The sequence below is a fragment of the Lepidochelys kempii genome, chromosome 10, assembly GCF_965140265.1.
Source record: "Lepidochelys kempii isolate rLepKem1 chromosome 10, rLepKem1.hap2, whole genome shotgun sequence".
In the NCBI taxonomy this organism is placed as follows: domain Eukaryota; kingdom Metazoa; phylum Chordata; order Testudines; family Cheloniidae; genus Lepidochelys; species Lepidochelys kempii.
In genome coordinates, this window is record NC_133265.1 from 68,573,607 (window position 1) to 68,595,042 (window position 21,436).

General features: G+C 39.6%; 1 protein-coding gene across 1 annotated transcript in view; it reads left to right on the forward strand.

Annotated features, from left to right (window-relative positions):
- The first annotated feature begins 436 nt into the window (after positions 1-436).
- TMC3 (transmembrane channel like 3) overlaps positions 437-21,436 on the forward strand; it is a 31,752-nt gene continuing 10,752 nt past the window's right edge. The window contains exons 1-13 of the mRNA XM_073304086.1: positions 437-493; positions 1,869-2,012; positions 3,662-3,737; positions 7,860-7,941; positions 9,881-9,987; positions 10,852-10,950; positions 11,053-11,195; positions 13,182-13,329; positions 15,008-15,051; positions 15,212-15,359; positions 16,309-16,418; positions 16,584-16,662; positions 17,199-17,453. Of these exons, the coding sequence (XP_073160187.1) occupies positions 465-493; positions 1,869-2,012; positions 3,662-3,737; positions 7,860-7,941; positions 9,881-9,987; positions 10,852-10,950; positions 11,053-11,195; positions 13,182-13,329; positions 15,008-15,051; positions 15,212-15,359; positions 16,309-16,418; positions 16,584-16,662; positions 17,199-17,453 (1,464 nt within the window). The 5' untranslated portion in view covers positions 437-464. The remainder of the gene's footprint in view (positions 494-1,868; positions 2,013-3,661; positions 3,738-7,859; positions 7,942-9,880; positions 9,988-10,851; positions 10,951-11,052; positions 11,196-13,181; positions 13,330-15,007; positions 15,052-15,211; positions 15,360-16,308; positions 16,419-16,583; positions 16,663-17,198; positions 17,454-21,436) is intronic.

Here is a 21,436-nt window from a genome sequence, read left to right on the forward strand (position 1 = left end):
GTGCAGACATATCCTAGAGATTAGTCACTATCATACGTGGCAATGGCATCTGTGCTCTGGATTTTGGACTGCAGGATGCCCAGACACACTCTGGGAAACTAGGCAGAATGCCTCAAAGATACCAGACTGAGCATCTTGTGTACTGCCACTTTAAGACTATCTATGCGTTGCCAGGTTTCAGGTCTTTCCCACTCTTAGGAGCACCAGATGCAGGCGAGTAGCGTTCTGCTTCTGCAGGGCTCGGGAGTCATTTTTTGCTCTCTAGTTCCAGATAATAAGGTTTGCTGTTTAAGGTACTCACCTGTGAGCCTAAGTCTTCCTTCTAGCCTTCCAGAATTCCATCTGCTGCAACTGGGGCTAACATAGCTTCAGGTATTGCCAGAATGACAACAGTACGTGGGTCTGCTGCAGTGAAAACTACAAAGTCCTGCAAAAGGCAAAAAAGTGTGAGGCAGCATGCCAGCATGTACGCATACAAGGAGCCACCCCACAGGTGAGAGATTTTCTTCTGTTCCACCTGTAATGAAAGTTGGATAAAATTATTATTGATCTGAGTGAAAAGAGGCATCACCCCTCTAATGTTTTTTTCTGCTATAATCTATCCAAATGATGAATAAGAACATGAAGAGAGAGAGGAAACCTTTCATTTTATTTTTCCTTAAATCCTTTTTTTTTTTTTTTTAAATCGTGTTCCTTATAGGACCAAAATCATCTCCAGTGAGATGATTTCCAGTGAGGATTTATTTGAGTGATTCCAAAGGTATCATATTTTTCAGCAAAGCTGCAGGGAAGTTTTAGTGGGTGTCATTCCCAACAAATGTAGGAAGCTGATACGAAATTTTTGGTTTTGTTTCATGTAGCATTGCAATTTTGTTTATATAAAGGAAAATCTTAATTGCCGGAGCTCCCCTGTAAGCATGAACAGTGTTTGTTCTTCACTTACAGTACACAGTATGTGTTACAGACAGGGACTGAGAGCCTTAGCTCCACTGTTTAATTTGTAATGAAAGAGGTGTCAGGGTTCAAGTAATTTTTTTTTAACATTCATAACAGATGCAGCAAGCCCAGAGGTGCCAGGGCTATGAACAGCCAAGCCTAGAGGTGCCGGGGCTCAGTCTTGGCAAGCCCTAGAACAAATTAAGCACTGTTTAGCTCAACATATACACTAACAACATCAGAAAAAGATAATTATCTGCAGAAGCCAGTGTCTGGGTACATGTTTCATTTTCAGGGATGTGCTACTCTTACAGTACCCCTGTAACAGGGGGTCCCACAGTTAATCCCCAGTACTCGCAGTGTGGAGGATTGAAGAGCTAAAGCACTCTAGGCATTTGTTGTCCTCATTTTAACAAAGAGACACTGTATCCTAATCACAATCAAAGTAGAAGGTAGTGCTGCTTCTGGCAAATACATTTGTATTAAGTGCACTTGCTGGAAATGTTTACATAGCACTTAGTTCCTGAAAAATATACTGAGGACAGGACAGCATGGTGTTTCAGCTGTATGGTTTGAAATGTGGGGAGCTAGAAGGTTTGAATTCCTGTTGAGGGATACAGGGATACCCCAAAATGCTTGATACTGAGTGCAAGCTGGTGCATTCCAAAGGCAAAAAAATTGCTCTTCAGAAGTATTTTTCTGAGCTACAGGGATAAATGTCATCTCTGGCGTTGATAGTCTAAGAGTAGCCAAGGAAAGCGGTGACTCCATCTACAGCAGAGAAGTCAGCCCAATCCTCCCTCCAGTCTGGTGGGCTCCTGTTGTTATGCTGTTGTTATAGACTGGATTGTATATGTGTCTATTCTTTGCAATAGTTCTGAATGGCAATAACTTGTTTTGTGTTTGTCCCCCATGGGTCTGGGTCTCTTCAGTAACTCAGGTGATGATAATGGTGATTTAAATACTGACAGCAATGACCCAGAGCAGATCTTCCAGAATATACAATTTCAAAAAGAGATCATGGCAAACATCCGTTGCAGACCATGGCCTATGAGACACAAGCTGAGGGCACTCAGGTAATGGAGTTTTCATGGACACTTTCAATCCCACCATTTATTGCTGCTTTTCCAGCTCTCACAAATTTGTTAACCTAAATTAGGTGTGAGCATGGGAATGGTTTAGAATTGCCAGAAAATCATGCAGCAGCTATCTTTCTACTACTCCATCATAGAGTAGTACAAGGTTGGGAATCATAGGATTTTGAAAATTAAAAAGCTTCTAAAAGTTGATTACAGCTCATTTTTGTATGTGTTCATTGAACTTTGGATAAGGCCAGAATAGCTTTGTCTTTATCTTTGCCCAGCATCTACAGGGTGCCGTAGGTATCACACAGCTCTTCATTCTTTACCATTTCAGCCTTGTTTCTGGCTCCAAATTCAGAATCTTTGTATTGCTGGTTAGTGGTGATGAGAGATTTTCCTGAGCCATTTGGAATATTAAAACTGTTCAATGATTCTGCATTAGAATGCTCAGGAAGGATCACTGATCAATGTTATCAGCCAAATTTTGTCCTCGTGCTCTGTGAAACACTGTCAAAAACAGCACAACTTCCCACTATTCAGGAAGGCTGTGTTTGAAAGTAATGAGGCGTTGGTGGATGAGGGGACAGAATTTGGCACTTCCGATTTTAAATTATGTTTCAAATACCAGAGAGTAGTACCCATGTTTGCAGATTAATGAGGTACATGTAGACTGTTGACAGCATGCAATGTAGTATCATCATGACAACAGAGTTTAAAGCCATAAGTGTTAATGGTTCCAAATTTGAAACACAGTATAAAAGTTCATAACTTTCTCCAATATCTTATCTAAACTGCATCAGTCCTTTCACTGTGCATTCCATTTGACTTTTGTTTCCCCTTCTATGAAATCTCTCCCTTGTCACCTCACTGTGTGCTGGAATGGCACTTTACTAACAAGGTAGGTTCATTTTTCTGCCCACCTTTGCCTTGTCTTAGGAAGCAAAGGGAGAATTTTCTCATATCCCTGGAGTGAGAGTCCGTAATTTGCAGCTAAACCCGAGCTGCCTTCATGGATGAGCAAATGCTCTGTTCCTGTCCTGTCTGATTATCTATGGTCCCTATTCAGCTCCCACAAAAGTAAAAAATTCCCATTAACTTCAGTGGAAGTAGGATTAGGCCTGTATGCATATCTTGTCCAATACCTCTGATTAAAATGTAACCAGTAGTTTAATATTAATCAATTGCTATATTGATAAACCCCAGGCTTTAGACTATACTTTCAGAAGAAGTGTTGGTATCCACATAAACTGAACTGAATGAGGTATTATAATGCTTTTACTTTGAGATGATTTTGGTTACATTATTACAGAAAAATTCTAGAAACCAGGGAGCAGGGCACAGGAAAAAATTTTACTGAAGCTCTCCCTAAAGTGAAAATCTTACATTTGTTTTGCAAACTATTGGGATCTGATCCTGTGGTTCTTTCTCAGACAAAACTCCCATTGATTTTAAATGGCTAGCAATACTCTTATTTTAAGGAAATGAAGTTTTGCCTGAGTAAGGACTTCAGGATTGGGCAGGTAGTCTGTTGTGACAATATTTCCCATTACTTGGCAACTTTCATTTATGTGTGGTATGGCCCATGTTCAGAGTGTAATAAGATCTTTGGTTACATGAAATGAAGATTCTGTCTTCCTCTGCAGACAAGCTAAGGAGATTGTGTTGAAATATGAAGGCAGGCTCACTAGAACAAGAGGTTACCAGGCAGCTGGTGCAGAGGTATGTCTGCTTTTCATTAAAACTACAGCTCTTTCCTATAACAATTATCTGGAATTCTCATTTACAGAAGTACCTATTTTCTGTGAAACACTGCTCCCCAGTTCAAGAATTGTGTGGAAGAAAAATCCAGTTATACGCTTCTTTTTTCTATTAAGAATTTAGTAATTACATTTTTGCAAATTAATTTAATGTATGAGGGATGGGCCTCGTTCCAGTAACATGAGTATTTTTTCTTTTCAAATACTCCAGCAAATAATGAGGGTCTGCCAGAAGGTTGGTGATGGGAACAGGAGCCAAACAATTTGTATTCTATAAAGAGTTGTTGTGCTGAAGTAGGAGACCGAGTACAGTAGTTTAGTATGAAGAGTGTTTCTGCCTTTTTGTTTTCAAGGTAATGTTATGAACGCTTATGGTAGAGATCCTGTGGAAAGATAGTATGTGATCTAGGGTTGCCACCTTTCTAACGACTGGTAACCCAACCCTCGAGGCCCAGCCTTTGCCCTGTCTCTTCCCCCAGGCCCCACCCCTGCTCCGCCTCTTCCCCCTAGGTCCTGCACCTGTCACTCACAGGGTCTTCACCAACATGGCCGAGGCTGCTTTGTCTGCCACCTGTGGGCTGCACAGGGCCACGCACCACCACCAGCTGCATGAGCAACTGATGCTGCATTGCCTCCTTCCTTCCACTTAGGATTGCCACCTTTTCCACAGATCAAAAAAAACCAGACATCAGGCCTTGTCAAATGGCATCCAGGGACACAAGCAGAAACCTGGACTGTCTGGGTGAAAACCAGACAGGTGGTAGGCAACCCTAATGTGATTGTGTAATTAAAGACTGTATCATAATGCATACGCACAAGGAGACTGATTAAGCAACCTCTGTTCTGGTACTTCCTAACTTCTGAGGGCTTGCATTTACAAAGTTAATAATGTGCTTGTACTTTGGGGCGGAGTGTGCGTGAAATAGAATATAAAATGCAGTGCAGCCAACTAAAATTTCTAAAGCTAAATATTTATCTTTTTTTCTATCGACACAACAGTACTTTAGCTTTGCTCTTATGTCATCAGAAACAGTTGATAAAAAATACAACCTTCCTGGATAGTGGAGATTGTGTTTTATTTATCTGTCTGTGGGGTCGGGCACATGTGTGCACGCACACACACATTAGGCATTATGAGTGAAGTTTTGCCATTGACTTCATTGGGGCCAAAATTTCATTCGGTTTGAAAGATTTGAGTGCCTAAGGACTCTGAGCATGCAGACAACTGCTAAAATGCACAGGGTGGACTCATCATTAGTTAATACTTGCTATATTGTAACAAATTTTTGGCTTTCACTTTATACTTCACAATGCCCTCAAAGTCTGTGGGTATCTCATCTAATTATCCATGTTGTGTGTTTTTACTTGTTTCTGTCCTGAATACATCTATATATTTCAGAAGTTAGTTACCAGTAATTATTGTGTTTGGCTTTGCCGGCTATGAATTAGGGAAACTAGAAAGACTTTTTTTTTTAAAGGGTTAAATTCAACAGCAGAAGCGAGAGAGCTGAATTGTTCCTTAAACTAGGGAGACAGGTTTAGACAGTTTTTTTTTCCAGAAGAATATTGACCGATGGCCCATTTGGCAAACCATGAAATACACAATAGGAGCGTTACACCACCAAACTAAGCATTCACTGGTTGAATATCCTGAAAGAAGGATACTTAATTAGCAACTTGTAAGAGTTTACCAACCCTTCCATAGGTTTTGCACCCATCACTGTAGCCGTATTTTTAAAAAAAGAGCTGGCAAATGTATGTAGTAGTATTTTCTAGCAATTAGATAAAATCACTTCTAAAGTATTGTTCCTTATGATTAAAACTAATAGATCAATGTTTGTTCATCTAAAAATTATACAGAAACATGACTATGAAGGTGAAAATTATTATTTTTTTATTCAGGTGATCAGTATGCAGGACTAGAAGTCATTTTTTTTAATCACTGCTGCTTGAGGTTTTTTCACATTGACATCCAGATATATATAATTTAAATACCTGCAGTGCAACCTGTACAAGTTGCTTGATCCCTTTCTCAGCCTTATGAACACTGCCTTCCAATTAAAGTAGCAACTTTGGTGCAGTTCATAGCATCTATTAATTCTTGCAATAACACCTTAATAGCATCATAAAAATTAATTAACTTTGACCATGTGATGCATTTGTTAATTAAAAGTTTGTTCTGCTTTGGCTTTAGCAGATTAGACTATTTGTAATATGTTGACATTGCCATTTGCTTATATATATATATATATATTCATTCAAAATAACAAGATCTACTGTAAATTTGTGGTTAAAAATGACTAATGTACATAAATGTTGTTGCCATCCTGAAATTCAGTAATGAACAGAATATACAATATTTCTCTACTTTTGACTAAACAGAAGCAGATAGCATAAGAAAATGTCTATGAAATTATCTTGAATTACCTGATAAAATACTGCACTTGCATATAGTCAATTTACAATAGATAGTAAAGTTATCATTCATTTCTGAATTAAATAAGAAAAGTTGTTATAATGTTTTGTGAGTAGAGGTTACTGGCATGAAATAATCTGAGTGCATATTTAAGGTTATATTTTTATTTCAAGGACTTTCAAAATTTGTCCTCAGTTGCACACACAGTGACTTGTGCAGTCTCATTTGCACATGCAAATGCCATTGTGTGTGAAAAATCTACCTATTGTCTATGAAAATAATTAGCCACACACAAATTATAGGCTGAATTGAGATCCCTTTGAAAATGTGTCCAATGGGTTCAAAGTAAATCCTCATACATAGAGTTGAGACCGTGTGATTATGCCGCAGTTCAATATTAATGATCGCTGTCTCTAAGAAGAATTAGGACTTAGCTCAGAGTTACTTGCTCTTATACATTTAAAATTAGGTGTTGTATTCATTCATCCAATAAGAAATCTGGTTTCTTATTCAGTAGGATTCCTTAATAGATTACATAAACACTGTGATGCTGCCTTAGTCTGGTGGTAATTTCTGAATCTGTTTAAAATTCTTTGTGCTCATAAATTAATCTATTCTTGCATTCTCTTTCTGATGCATACTTTACTTCACTTAAATGTTCATTTTCCTTGTCACAGGTTTAGTTTATTCTTATCTTTCTTATTTCTTGTCTAAGGGCCACAGGGTGCCCTCAGTCACTTTTGTGCAACTCTCCTTGAGTTTATCCCTGATGATGTTCTGTAGATGGAATTTGAGCTTGAGAAAGAGCAATGTTTGCATCTCTCCAGAAGAAGAGTCTCTACAGAGTAGGCAGAGGGGGCAAATAAGGCATGATCCCCTACATCAAAGCAAAATAAATCTTCTTGTTCTGTTGACCTACATGTTCCACAGCAAAGCTCTTACCATGTAGGATATGTAAGTGTAACAATTCTCACCCGCAGTGAACTTGGAATCTTGAGCACTGAAGCCCAGGCCTCTATCATTTGAGTTAAAGGAGTAACTGCATTAGCTGAAAGCAGAGGTAGGGTGTTATCCTCAGTGTGGACATAGACTTTAGAGGTATGTTACTTGAGGAATTCCTTTCAACTTAGAATGTAACTCTTATGCAAAGCATTGAAGGTTCCTTTGCCGCTGTTAATATATACCGCTTCAGACAAATAATGTGCTGATATATGAAAATATATCTCAGGTATATTTCAAATGGGTCTAAATTTAAAATATATTGTATTTTTGTGTGGGTACCCTCATTGGTGGTTCCAGATATAAAAAGAGTGGAGGAAAATACTCTTTGTATGTATTCTCTTAAGATCTTTAAAATGTCTCTCTTATATATGCATGTGTGGTTTAGTGGTTAGAGCATGCACTTGGAAGTTGAACTCCTGGGTTCTGTACCTGGCTCTCTGACTTCTGGAAAGTTTCTGAACTGTCCGTCCCCCCACCATGACTCAGTTTATGCATCTTACGTACCTCACAGGAGAGCTGTGAAACTTTTTAGTTGGTTTTTATAACATGCTTTCTGATGCTAGATGAAAGATGCTACAACTGGATAAAATACTCTGACACCTTTTTGACAATTCTTGCTTTATGTGCAAAAGTTACAAATCTCTTATTTCTGTGCCCTTTTCTTAGCTCTGGAAGAAGTTTGTTCGGCTTGCATATAATTTTGTGGTAATCTTCATTCCTTGGGAAATGAGAATAAAGAAAATAGAAAGTAAGTATGGAGATTTAGTGGGATTGTGCAATGCAAACCAAGCTGAAATACTAGGCTTAAGGGTTATGTTTGAACTCACTGAATTAGTGAAAAATACAACCATATTATAAAAACATTCAAAGTTTCATCAAAGTCATGTGGTTGTCATTAAAAGTCAACACATTTATTACTCTTGGTGTGTTAGATACCACATTCGTTTGTCAGTCATAGTCTTTAGCAATACTAGTATGATGTTACTACAGTGTGGCGACTACAGTTTAAAAGGCCCTGTAGTGCTATAAACTGCTGAAGTATTTTTGCAATACAGACATAGGGCCAGATGTCTGTACTGGGTCTGGCCCAAGATGTGCTCAGCACAGGACATGGAGTGGAAAAACTGGATCAAAGCCATCTATCCAGCCATTTGGCCTCTGGTATAATTTAGACAGTGGCAGTTCAGGCCACATTTGCTTTTGACTCTTGTCCATCCCTGACCTGCCTCTTACATCAGCAAGCTGGGAGCAGATGTCACAGAGCCAGCTTTGTAAGGGAAATTCCCTAAATCAGAGAATCTCCACTTGCCCTGTCAGAAGCAAAGGGAATGGAGCTGGGAGTCAAGACCTCACATATAGTCTATATTTAAAAATTAAACTTTCCCTGCAGTGTAAAGTGCTTTGAGATCTATGGATGAAAAGCATCATATAAGAGCTAAGTATTGTGATTGACCACCTGTAATAACTATATTAAAGGTGGTAAAAAATGGAAAATGTATTTTCCTGACAATGTTCACATCTAGCTCTAATCTTGTTCTAAGTGGAAGGGATTTTTCTGTATTGCAGATATTTTCACGTGGATAAAAACTGCTCCACAATTATGACAATTTATTGGCAACTACTGTATTTATTTAGTTGTAAAATGAATGTTCAGATCAGACCATTCAGACTCTTTACACTGCTCCCTGTTTGTAGCAACTAAGGGAGCCAGCAGTGTACGTACCAGTGGGCTCTTCCTGCTCCTTCCAGGTGACAGGCAAACATTCTCCCTGTCTACATGGTGGAGTATTCCCTCCCAAAATGCAGTGAGGGCCTAATACAATCTGCCCCCACCCCACACACCTAGTTGTTAAAACCCTTCTGACCTTCTTGAAATTACAAGCACCCGGACTGCCCATTTATCCGCTTCTGCATCACCTTAATGACCAACATTGTTGACCCAACCAGTCGTGTGCTGGGGTCCCTACTCCCACCTATATAATGGAGATTGTGGATGTCAGTCTGAGGCCCCATGTGACTTGCTTTGCACAAAGCGTGCAATACTTAGGACCAATTGTGATCATGTGCACAGTGGTGGAAATCAGAATTTTTGTGTAATAAAATTGTAAACAAAGAGAGCCTGATTCTCTACTCCTTAATGGTGTTATGACTTATGAATAGTTCTGCTGTAGCCAGTGAAGATGCACTGTGAAAATCAGAATTGGAACCACTATTTTCAGTCCAGACAAAATCAGGAGATACTGGAAATATCACATTTTAAAAAAAGACTGATCTTATTAAATTTCCAGCCTGGTTTACAGACCAAAATGGTTTGCATAAACTTAAGATGAGAATTCTTAGATGCTGAACTAAACAGGTGAGATTAACTACTACTAATAGCTACACATGCATTTTGACACAAGTTTCTGTATAAACAGCAAATAAGAAGATATGTATAGCCTGAACCAAGAAGATTCCTGTGATCATAACTACTTCACTGTAAATATTTGTTGTGATTTTTAAACCTATGAATAGCAGTTTATATTACAGTGCTGTATATTGATGTTATAGCATTTTCTCCGTCTTGATCTGTGCATTGCAGAGAAGGAAAAGTTGTTTTTTTTTAATGATCAGCTAATACTTCATTAATAAGTGATACAGCTTCTGACAGACTTCCCAGCTGATATAAGTATTTCCTGTGGTTTCAGGTCATTTTGGATCCGGAGTTGCCTCTTATTTCATCTTTTTGAGATGGCTATTTGGAATCAATATTGTGCTTACCATAATGACAGGAGCATTTGTGGTCTTACCAGAGGTTAGGACATAACTCCAATATCTATAGGAAAAACACTGAGTGTAGCATTTCCCTTCCTAAATTAAATAAATGTTCTGCTCAAAGGCATAAATGATTTTTTTCGAGTGTACAATTTAAATTATTTAAAATACCTTCCTCTGTTGAGCGTTATTTCTGCCAGAGGAGAAGAGAAACTTGCCATTAATGTCTCAGATGACATGACATTATACCAACCGACCAATGTAATGTAGATGTTTCTGATTGCTGATATAAAGGATCCAATCCTGCAAGGTGCAGAGCATGTGTTAAACACCCGAAGCTTCTCTTCACTTCATCTGGAGAAATCAGTGCTCAGCATCTCTCCGTTTTTGGCCCTTAGAGCCTGATTTTCAGATGTTCTGAGCATCCACAACTCTGACACTTCAGCTGGAGCTCTGTGTGATTGTCTGTGCAAACCAGGCCTTTAGAGTCTATATTTTCTTATTTATAAAGAGAAAAAGTCTAGCACACCAATCTAATATAATAGGAAGCAGGTGTTAATGTACATCAGTATAAATTATTTAAAAATTGATCTTCCCCATACATTAGACTGTGCTTTAATAGCTCTTAATGTCTATACAGTAATAACTTACCTAAAAATTAGACTTCAGGGGCTAAATTCTGCCATCAGATATACATGGCCAACACCCATTGACCTCAGCAGGAGTTGAATGCAGAATTTGTCACTATGCTTCTAGTTTAGGAGAGTGAATGACAGTAATAGTATTTCTGATACTTCCCCTCAGGTAGGCAGTTTGTTGCAGCTTGTTTCAGGCTGTGCTTGACAGACCATGTGATAGAACTGTCTGCTTTACACAGTTTTTAAGACCTTTCCTCTCTTATCAGCTCCTGGCAGGAGCGCCATTTGGAAGCACTATCAGCAAGACCATCCCAAAGGAGCAGTTTGCATCAGCACAGGACCTGGACACCATCTGGTCACTGGGGGCAAGGCTTAAAAGCACACTTCATTGCTTTGTTGCATGAATTCTTCATGTGTTAATTTAGTCAGGTGTGGGTGCTGATGTTGACTGTATGTTGTCTTTACAGGGTTATCTCCAGTACTCTGTTTTATTTTACGGCTACTATGGCCGAGATCGGAAGATTGGGAAAGCTGGGTATCGGCTGCCCCTGGCTTACTTCCTTGTTGGAATGGCAGTGTTTGCTTATAGCTTCATCATCCTCTTAAAAAAGTAATGTTTCCCTTTTATTGATGTTTGCCCAGAGATATATATTCAGGCTGTATGAATGATATATTCTTTCCCCTTCCCTCAAAGAGTTCCTCCTGTATTTAATTCTGTAATTCCTGTATCATATTCAAGCCTGCTAATATCAGAGAGGCATCTTTACTGGTAGATTAAGGACAGGACCGGGATCCAGGAACTCCTGAGCTCTAACTGTAGCATGTTCTTTTGCTGTCACTTACCCTCTCTCCTTCAGCTTCCCTGTCTACAAAATGAGGGCAATGTTTAGCAGACGCTCAGGGTGTTGTGGGCGTTATGTAGTTAATGTCTGTACAGTGCACTGAAGATGTGGGGCCTGATTTTCACTGAGGGCTTTATGTGGCAAGTATTATGACAAGAAACTTAAACTGTTACCTGTACATTTTCTGTGCTATGATTCCCATCCAGTTAAATACAAATATAAGAATGCTGTCATAAAACTCTTGGTATTGCTTGCACTGGGAACACTGCACAGTACTCAAATGTGGGCCTATTTATTTCCTTTGTTATTTAGGTAGAAGGACTGGAAGTAACACAGGCAAGAGAGCCTGCCAGTGCTGACCATAAATCTAGAAATGTGCAGTACTTAGTGGGGCAAGGTCACTTTATCCTCTCTCCATTCACTTTCCCTTCCTCTCAGGGTAACTAATTGTCTGATAAGTTGCAGCCCAGGAGGATTTTTAATATGAGCTGTAATAGCTGTGTCAGACACAAAAATTATCACTCTTTTTTTCATTAGATGTGTTATTTTAGGTCAGGATGGTCAGTGTTTTGGACACTGGTTCACACAGTAATTACACATTCAGGTTCTGGATGAAGTTTGCTTTTCTCTACCTGCAAAGGGTGCTGCCTTAGGTCATTGACTCTTTGTTTGCCCATCTGTTGTGACCCTTCTACCATTTCCTATCTGAGGTGAAACAGTTCTTATTAGCCTCTGGTAAGCCACACCAGATGCACATTTTATTCTGTTATGTGAAACATCTGCAGAATAATACATAGTCATATGGCAATGGCATATGCTGGTAGGCCCATATGGCTATTATATACCCAGATGGGCCAAATGTCCAGAGAAAAGGAGGAGGTGACTGAATTTCTGACTGCTACGCTGATCCAATGAAGACAGTTGAACCAACTATTTGCTGTACAGTAAAATTCTACCTATTTAATTATTTTCTATGATACTTAGAGAGAAACATGGTCTCATTTAATGTATTCTACAGCACAAACTCATATTTAATATTCTGAAGAAAACAGAGCACAAATATCTTTGATTAAAACAATATAATTTATTTTCATATTGTTGGGGTAGTTTTTTTGTAATGATCACCTAACTTCTTTAAAGACCTTACATTGATTTATTACATCCTTAAGAAGGTCTACTCAAGAAGGGTGGGCTATTTTTTAAAACAATAGCTGAGTAAAGTATCACTAGTTTTTTCATCTATCTGTTGTCTTTTTACTGTGCCATCACTATTGTTATCTGCATTCATAATACAGGATAGCCATCGATCCTGTGTAAGATTATCACATTTTTGCCAGGCTATCTCTTGATCATAGTGATAATGCTCTGACATTGCTATGACATCTTTACTCCAGTCAGATCCTACACAGGGGTTTTAAAAGTGAATTTAGTCTGGTGAAAGGTGTAAGATGGACAGCCCTTGAGACTGAAGTCTTCTGTCAGACACAGGCAGCAGTGCACATTTTCCCATTCCATCCAACCAATGTGCTTCAACTCTGAATTGGAGTATGCATTCTTGGGGACAAGGAATAGTTCAGTCTCTGTATCTTTCTCTGTTCTTAGGTTCTCTATTGAGATTGCCAACAAAGATACCAGTTAATTCCAATTTTGGTCATTTTTGTGGTATAGACACCTGTGAACCAATTCACATAACATAAACTGTCACACATTTACAACAATTAACATTTATTATTATTATTATTATTCTTTTCCAGAATGGCAAAGAACTCAAGAATGAGTCTAGCAAGTGCCTCTGATGAAAATTATACTTTCTGCTGGAGAGTGTTCTGTGCTTGGGACTATTTAATAGGAAATCCAGAGGCTGCAGAAAGCAAAGCTGCTGCAATAGTTAATAGTATCAGGGTAAGCAATTAGACTCTGAACAAAAGCATAGTTTAGGTCAATTGCTTTGTAAATAGCAGAGTGGTTTTTCATCCATTCCATTCCATACTATTTCTTTCCTGTTGTGCATTGTTTATTTCTGACTCTGATTACCTAGCAGAGGGCTAGTATCAAATATCTTATTGCTGCTTCATGCACTTGATCTGTGCGCCCAACTTTCACTGATGACATGAGTTATGGTCAACAGGCATGATATGTAAATTAGAGCTTCGGGTCACTTTGTCATGTGACATTTTTGTCAACAGTGTCATTCAGTTTCATTTATTGTGTGGTTTCAGAGTAACAGCCGTGTTAGTCTGTATTCACAAAAAGAAAAGGAGTACTTGTGGCACCTTAGAGACTAACCAATTTATTTGAGCATGAGCTTTTGTGAGCTACAGCTCACTTCATCGGATGCATACCGTGGAAACTGTAGCAGACATTATATACACACAGAGATCATGAAACAATACCTATTCCCACCCCACTGTCCTGCTGGTAATAGCTTATCTAAAGTGATCATCAAGTTGGGCCATTTCCAGCACAAATCCAGGTTTTCTCACCCTCCACCCCCCCACACACAAATTATTACATGTGTTCTTTAGAGTTAAAACCTTGAGACAAATTCTTCCTTGCTACAACTCTAATGAATCTTTGAATCAGGATCCTTTTAATATCCTGATAATATGCATTTATATTGTACTTTCGCCAAAACAGTTCAGGGGCATTTTATAACTAGATCAACATTAAAAGCTGCATTAAACATGAACCTTTTCCATTTAGATTTTTAAAAACAGACGCAGCTTTCCTAATATCCAGAAGTAATTGATTCCATAACCTTGGCACATCATCACTAAAAGCCCTTTGTCCAAATGACTCCAAATTGTCTAGGACAAACCAATAAACACTTTGATTTGTATCTCAAACACTGGGATGATTTATGCTGATATTATTTTGTAACATCTACATGTGGGTGTAACGTGCCTCATGGGAAACATGCAAGTGATGTATGCAGTGTTGTTGTAGCTGTGTTGGTCCCGGGATATTAGAGAGACCAGGGTGGGTAAGGTAATATCTTTTAATGGGCCAATTTCTGTTGCTGTGAGAGACAAGCTTTTGAACTACACCGAGCTGTGCTGAAATGCAAGCTCAAAAGTTTGTCACTCTCACCAACAAAAGTTGGTCCAATAAAAGATATTACCTCAGCCACCTTGTCTCACACGGGTGATGTGTCCTTTCTCTGAACAACTCATAATCTAAGGGTCCCATCCTACATTAATAACTGCTAGTGGGGACCTCAGGTGCAGTCCTATTGAAGCAAATGAAACAACACAACCCACAGATCCACATTAGTGAATCCTAGAACAGGACTGGGATCTAAACAGTGAACATATTAGAAAGGAGTGAATATAGCAGACACCAGGAAAGAGAGGGTGATAAAGTTCTTAATGTCTTTGTTCCCCCAAAATCTCCTTTACTGCTTAAACCCACAGCATGCAGTACTCTTATTAAGTAAAGAAGCACAGAGCCGTATGTCAGCTGTTCCCTAATGCAGTGCAGGATCTGGCCATTTTAACTTCTATGGTTTGTAATGGGTAGAGGAAATGTTTATTGATTTTACTGAATGCTGCTAAAATGGTAATTCTGTGTTTCTTTCAAGGAAGCTATATTGGAAGAGCAGGAAAAGAAGAAAAGCAAAAACCTGTATGTATACATGGCTGAGGCTATTTTCAAAACCACTGTTTAAATGCAGATATAACATAATGTTGACCTATTTGTTTTATGACCTAAAAAAAAAATGCAGGAAACACCTACTTGTGCAAGGTGGCCTGTCTGTAGCATTTGTTGTGTGACTCTTTTCCAGGGCTGTGACAATATGCTTAAGGATTATTGCAAACATCCTTGTGCTTCTCTCACTTGCTGGAAGTATTTACATCATTTACTTTGTTGTGGATCGATCCCAAAAATTAGAGCGCACCAAAAAGGAACTGACGCTTTGGGAGAAAAATGAGGTACATACAGTATGTCAGCTGTATTTGACCTCTTTGTTAGGCTGTAACTGTGCATTCTGGTTAGAGTTCTGTGTTCTGCAAAGTCTTCACAAGCCTCTTGGCTGGTTACAAATTACTGTTGATTTTGCTGATATCTGTCCATAGTATGGGGAAAAACTCTGCCCAGCAGCCCCTCAATGGGTATAGATGAGCCATGGGATTACTCCAGGTAGTAAAGTTAAATACATGCGTAATTGTTTTCAGAGTCAGGGCCTTAAACCTATGAAGGAAGTGTACACTTCCTATGCGTCATGGAGCACAATTCTCCAAGGGTCGATTGCACTGGCGTTTTAGGGCTGCGAGAATAGGTCAAGGGAGACATGGGGGTGGAGCTTCTGCTATATGGATCCCCTGCACAATTACCACCTCCACTGCACAGCGAGGGGTTCTTAGTGGCCACAGTGGGAATGGGGATGCAGCAGTTCCTCAGGACACAGGGCCTGCAATTCTACTTGGCCCTTACATGGGCCGCAGAAGGAGGAAGCTCTCTGTGCATCCACGTTAAGAGCCAAGCAGATGCTGATCCATGGGCAATAACAACTATTTCAAACGTATTAGCTTGAGGATAGCAACTGATGAGTCAGATCAGAGAAGAACACTCTTCAGATTTCTTATTGTTAATATAAAGGTAATACTTCTATAATAACATAAACTATAATAACATAAACTATAATTAATTAGTTACTAAGGTGAGAGGCTTCTTAGCAATATTCCAGATCAAAAATTCTGGGTCACAAATGTCCTTACTCTTGTCAATGACACATTTAAAAGTAGAATTTGCTGAGTTATCGCAATCACCACTAAGTATTTCTGCTGCATCGTCAAGATTTCAATCAGCAAGCAAAGAATTCTTAAAGTACCAAAGAAGGCTATGAAAAAGCATCATAAAGACTGTCTTTCTATTCTGTAGGTGAGTGTTGTTGTTTCACTAATTACTATGATTGCACCCTCTGCATTTGAACTTGTAGCAGCGCTAGAGATGTACCACCCTAGAACCACTCTTCGCTTTCAGCTTGCCAGGTAATAGGCATATTCAGTATCAAAGCAATTTTTGGTTTGTTTGGTGGGAGGGAAGAAATGTACTGATGACACATTTTACTTCAGCCAGCGTAGAACATGAATAGAAGTCTTCAGAATAACCCTGCTGGATGACTCTCCCCCATATACTATGCTTGTTGTTTTCAGGGTTCTCGTTTTATATCTGGGAAACCTCTACAGTTTAATTATTGCTCTGTTGGATAAAGTGGACAGCATGAGTATCGCTGTAAGTATAGCTGCTATTATTGTAAGTCTTAAAACTAGCTAACTTTACACATAGAACTATTATTGTAGCATATTTAAAGTCCAAAATAAATTTGTTTGAAACCCAAATATACCTATTGAAATATAGTGGAACTCTGATTAGAAGATCAGTTGTGGTATTCATTTATAAATCTTTTCAGTCATCTAGAAATTCAGATCCATAGGGATGCTGATAAATAACACAGATAGCCATTCTGTGCATCGTTTAACTACTTTGGTAAACTAGGTCACCATTTTAGACCAAATATTTCAACCTGGTCTAAAATCAACTTCCTGTTTTGTGCCTACAAAACTAGTAGATCATTTGCACATACAAATCAGGAAATTAGGTGCCTAGCCACCTAACTAGTCCATGAAATTACATGGCTGAGCACATAAATGGGTGCCTTTGCAATTTTGGACACATGGACATCTGCACAGTTTTTCAGACAAATGGAGACCACAGCTGAAAATGTAGCACTTAGACACTTAGATTAAACTTCTGTTCCATTCTTTCAGGAAGCTGAAGCTAACAGCAGTGCAAGTAACTGGATAGATTCTACCACCTTCTTAGCAACCAGAACCCTTCCCGAAGAAGACAACTTATCTACAACTATCCCTGATATAAGAATTAGGAGAAACAGTACATTGACTCTGGAAAAGAGTCATACTCAGAACTACACAATACCTCTCGTGCTGGTTAACCAGACAACTTCCCATCCCTACAACATGCAAAGTCAGAAGGATCAGTGCTGGGAAACATACGTTGGTCAGGTAAGTCCCTTTTTTCCCTATTAAGAAAAATAGACTAAATACATTGCTTTGCTTTACTAACAAATTAAAAAATCACATGGAGGTGTTATATTTCTTTCCAGAGACCTTATCAAGGCCAGACCTAAGAATATACAGAGTGACATGGATCTAAAATAAGTAGTACCTGTTGTCTCTCTCTGACCAACCCTCCCATTCAATTCACCTGGTAGAACTTCTGCCCTTATACAATGACAACCCACCTGATTTACTATTTATATGCCAGATTCAAAGACAGAAAATCCAGCTGTTGAATCAGACTTGATTTAGCCAGCAATTGTGGGGGCACAGAATGGCGACTCTCTCATCCAAGCAGGGCATCTCTAAGAACGCAGAGGAGCATGAATCCCCCTGCACTCAGAGTCATCACCACAGCAGTCCCAGGGTGGCTGGGTGGAGTCCCTGCAGGGAATTCCCCTCTGGTATTTGCAGTCCTGCTGGGTGCCTGACAGAGATACATAAGTGGGAGCTGGAATGAATAAGGAAATCTCATAGAAAACCCCAGGTAACTATTGCCACTTACTTTCAAGATTTTAAATTTAAAAAGTAAGATGAGTGCCAGACCCCACCAGTCCTTGTTCAGGCCTCGTATCCCTACCCTACTCGGGCAACTGGCATTCCCCTGGGGGTAAAAGGAATTCCTGGGTGGCATAGAGGGCACTTTTGGACAGTCCAGGACTGGAAAGAGGCAGAGCACAGCACAGCACACTGATCTGGTGATGGCCAGCCGGAAGAACAGTCCCTAGGGAACCTCTGTAGATGATGTAACTTAGATATTTGTTTCAGACATTAGGAGATTCTACATTTGACAGGGGGTGGCCTCTAGTCAGACTGAGGGTCAAATCAGTGGAAAGATGGCTTGGAGTCCTTCTTCCTGCTCCAGTTATAGATCCTGCATTGAACACAGCTCAGCTAGACCTGGTGCATCAAGCCCATAGGGGTGTACTACTGTTCATATCTTGTCTCTTAGGGCTTGTCTACACTTACCAAGGGATCGATGATCAATGCATCGGCGGTCAATTTGGCGGGTCTAGTGAAGTCCGACCCGCTAAATCGACCGCAGATTGCTCTCCCATCGACTCCTGTACTCCACTGAATCGAGAAGAGTAGGGGGAGTCGACGGGAGAGCATCTGCCATCGACATTGTGTAGTGTGGACCCCGCGGTAAGTAGATCTAAGCTACATCAATTTGAGTTATGCTATTAACGTAACTCAAATTGCATAGCTTGGATCGAATTTCCCCTGTAGTGTAGACAAGGCCTTAGACTGAGCAACCAACCAGCACATACTCAGGATACTGAGAGCACATTGCAACTAGAACTGTGTGAAAATTTTGCAATGAATTGCCCAATGGGCAAAAGTTGCATATTTTCAAATTTGGAAGGGTGTGGCGGGGGGGAGTTCCACATACCAGTGACAGTGCTGTGAAAGTTTGTCCCGGGGCCCAGGTTGGTTAGGGGATGGACCAAGGGGAGGATCTGAGCTCTCCATCACTTTCTCTGTCCACTTTGCAGGGATGGATGTGGACGTTATTATTCATTATGCTTTGACAGTGTTTCTGTGTTGTGAAATGTCCTTTTCTTTCAGAGCTTATACTCTAAAGCCCTGATCTTGCATTCACATCTGCACTGGAAGACCTCTGCAACTGTGCACAGACTCAGAGATCCACCCGAACAGATCTGAATGCAGGATTGAAACCTAAACCAATTAGGTGATTGTGCACATGCACATTGTCCCATGTCTCTGCATGACCTATTCATTCTGTTCTTTAAGCCAGAAGGGAATTAGATGTTCTCCCAGTACTTTACACAATAGGAAACTTGTTTTCAAAACCCTGCCAGTTCATCAGTATGGATGCATGTGGGGGAGAAAGAGATGTACAGTGTGCAGATGTGCTTGTTATTGCAGAAAACTATCTGTCCTGGGATAATGGTTGTTGGTAGATTGCCCCATGAGAGGTTGGGATTTGTTTGTAGCCCTTATTTTGGATTGCTGATGATAGAACAAAAATACTAAGGGGACATTTGAACTAACTCTACTCCACCCACCCCCCAAAAGGTAATTTAACTCCATTATGTCTCAATGTGTTTTGGTCTCAAAGGGCTTCATTTATCAGTGCCACACTTCCAGTCTGGTGGCCTGAACCTCATTGGATTAATGGGCCTCTGAATTGTTTAGTCCCTTGTTCAAAAACAACATAAGAATGGCCATACTGGGTCAGAGCAATGGTCCATGTAGCCCAGTATTCTGTCTTCTGACAGAGGCTGGTGCCAGATGCTCCAAAGGGAATGAACGGAACAGGGCAATTATCAAGTGATCCATGCCCTGTCATCCAGTCCCAACTTCTGGCAGTTAGAGGCTTAGGGACACCCAGAGCACCAGGTTGCATCCCTGAACATCTTAGCTAATAATTTATCCTCCATTAATTTATAGAATTATTTTTTGAACCCAGTTACAGTTTTGTCCTTCACAACAACCCCTGGCAACGAGTTCCATGGGTTGACTGTGCGTTGTGTGAAGAAGTATTTCCTTATGTTTGTTTTAAACCTGCTGCTATTAATTTCATTGGGTGACACCTGGTTCTTGTGTTATCTGAGGGGGTAAATAACATTTCCCTATTCACTTTCTCCACACCAGTCATGATTTTATAGACCTCTATCATTTCCCTCTTAGTCATCTTTTTTCTAAGCTGAACAGGCCAGGTCTTTTAAATTTCTCCTCAGATGAACGCTCTTCCATACCCTAATCATTTTTGTTGCCCTTCTCTGTACTTTTTCCTATTCTATTATAACTTTTTTTGAGATGGGGACCAGAACTGCATACAGTATTCCAAGTGCGGGCATACCATGGATTTATATAGCAACATTATGATATTTTCTGTCTCCTTATCTCTTGCTTTCCTAATGGTTCCTAACATTCTGTTCGTTTTTTTGACTGCTGCTGCACATTGAGCAGACGTTTTCAGAGAATTATCCACAATGATTCCAAGATTTCTTTTTTGAGTGGTAACAGCTAATTAGACCCCATCATTTTGTATGTATAGTTGGGATTATGTTTTCCAATGTGCATTACTTTGCATTTAACAACATTGAATTTCATCTGCCATTTTCTTGTCCAGACACCCAGTTTTGTGAGGTCCCTTTGTAACTCTTCACTCTTTACTTTGGACTTAAATATCTTGAGTAAATTTGCAATCTTTGCCACCTCACTGTTCAACCCTTTTTCCAGATCATTTATGAATATGTTGAATAGCAGTAGTCCCAGTACAATTTCCCTGGGGGACGCAGCTATTTACCTCTCTCCATTCTGAAAACTGACCATTTATTCCTCCCTTTTGTTTCCTAGCCTTTAACCAGTTACTGGTCCATGAGAGGACCTTCCCTCTTATCCCATGACTGCTTTGTTTGCATAAGGGCCTTTGGTGAGGGACCTTGTCAAAAGCTTTCTGAAAGTCCAAGTACACTATATCCACTGGATTACTCTTGTCCATGTGCTTGTTGACCCCCTCAAAGGATTCTAATATATCGGTGAGGCATGATTTCCCTTTACAAAAGCCATGTTGACTTTTCCCCAACAAATCATGTTCATCAAGCAAGAACTCTTTATTTAAAAAATAACAAAAATATTGATCATCTGGGGCAAAATTCTCCTTCCGGATTTGTCTTGCAGATCTCTATTCTGATATTCTCCTTGCCCTATATGTATGCAGCTCCCAATGAAATCATTAGGACCTGCACACTTGTAGGGTGAAGAGAAAATTGATATCATAGTGGTCACTCAGCTAGTTTAGTGTAACTACATCCTGCAGGTTCTATTTATTGTCTTGTGTTTGGAGCAGTTGAAAGATTTGGATGATTGGAGTTCTTAGAGGAATGAGGTAGTTATTTATAATTGGTTGACTTTTTAAAAAAAGTATGGGCCAAAATTGTTTGGGGCTGGAGTTTTCT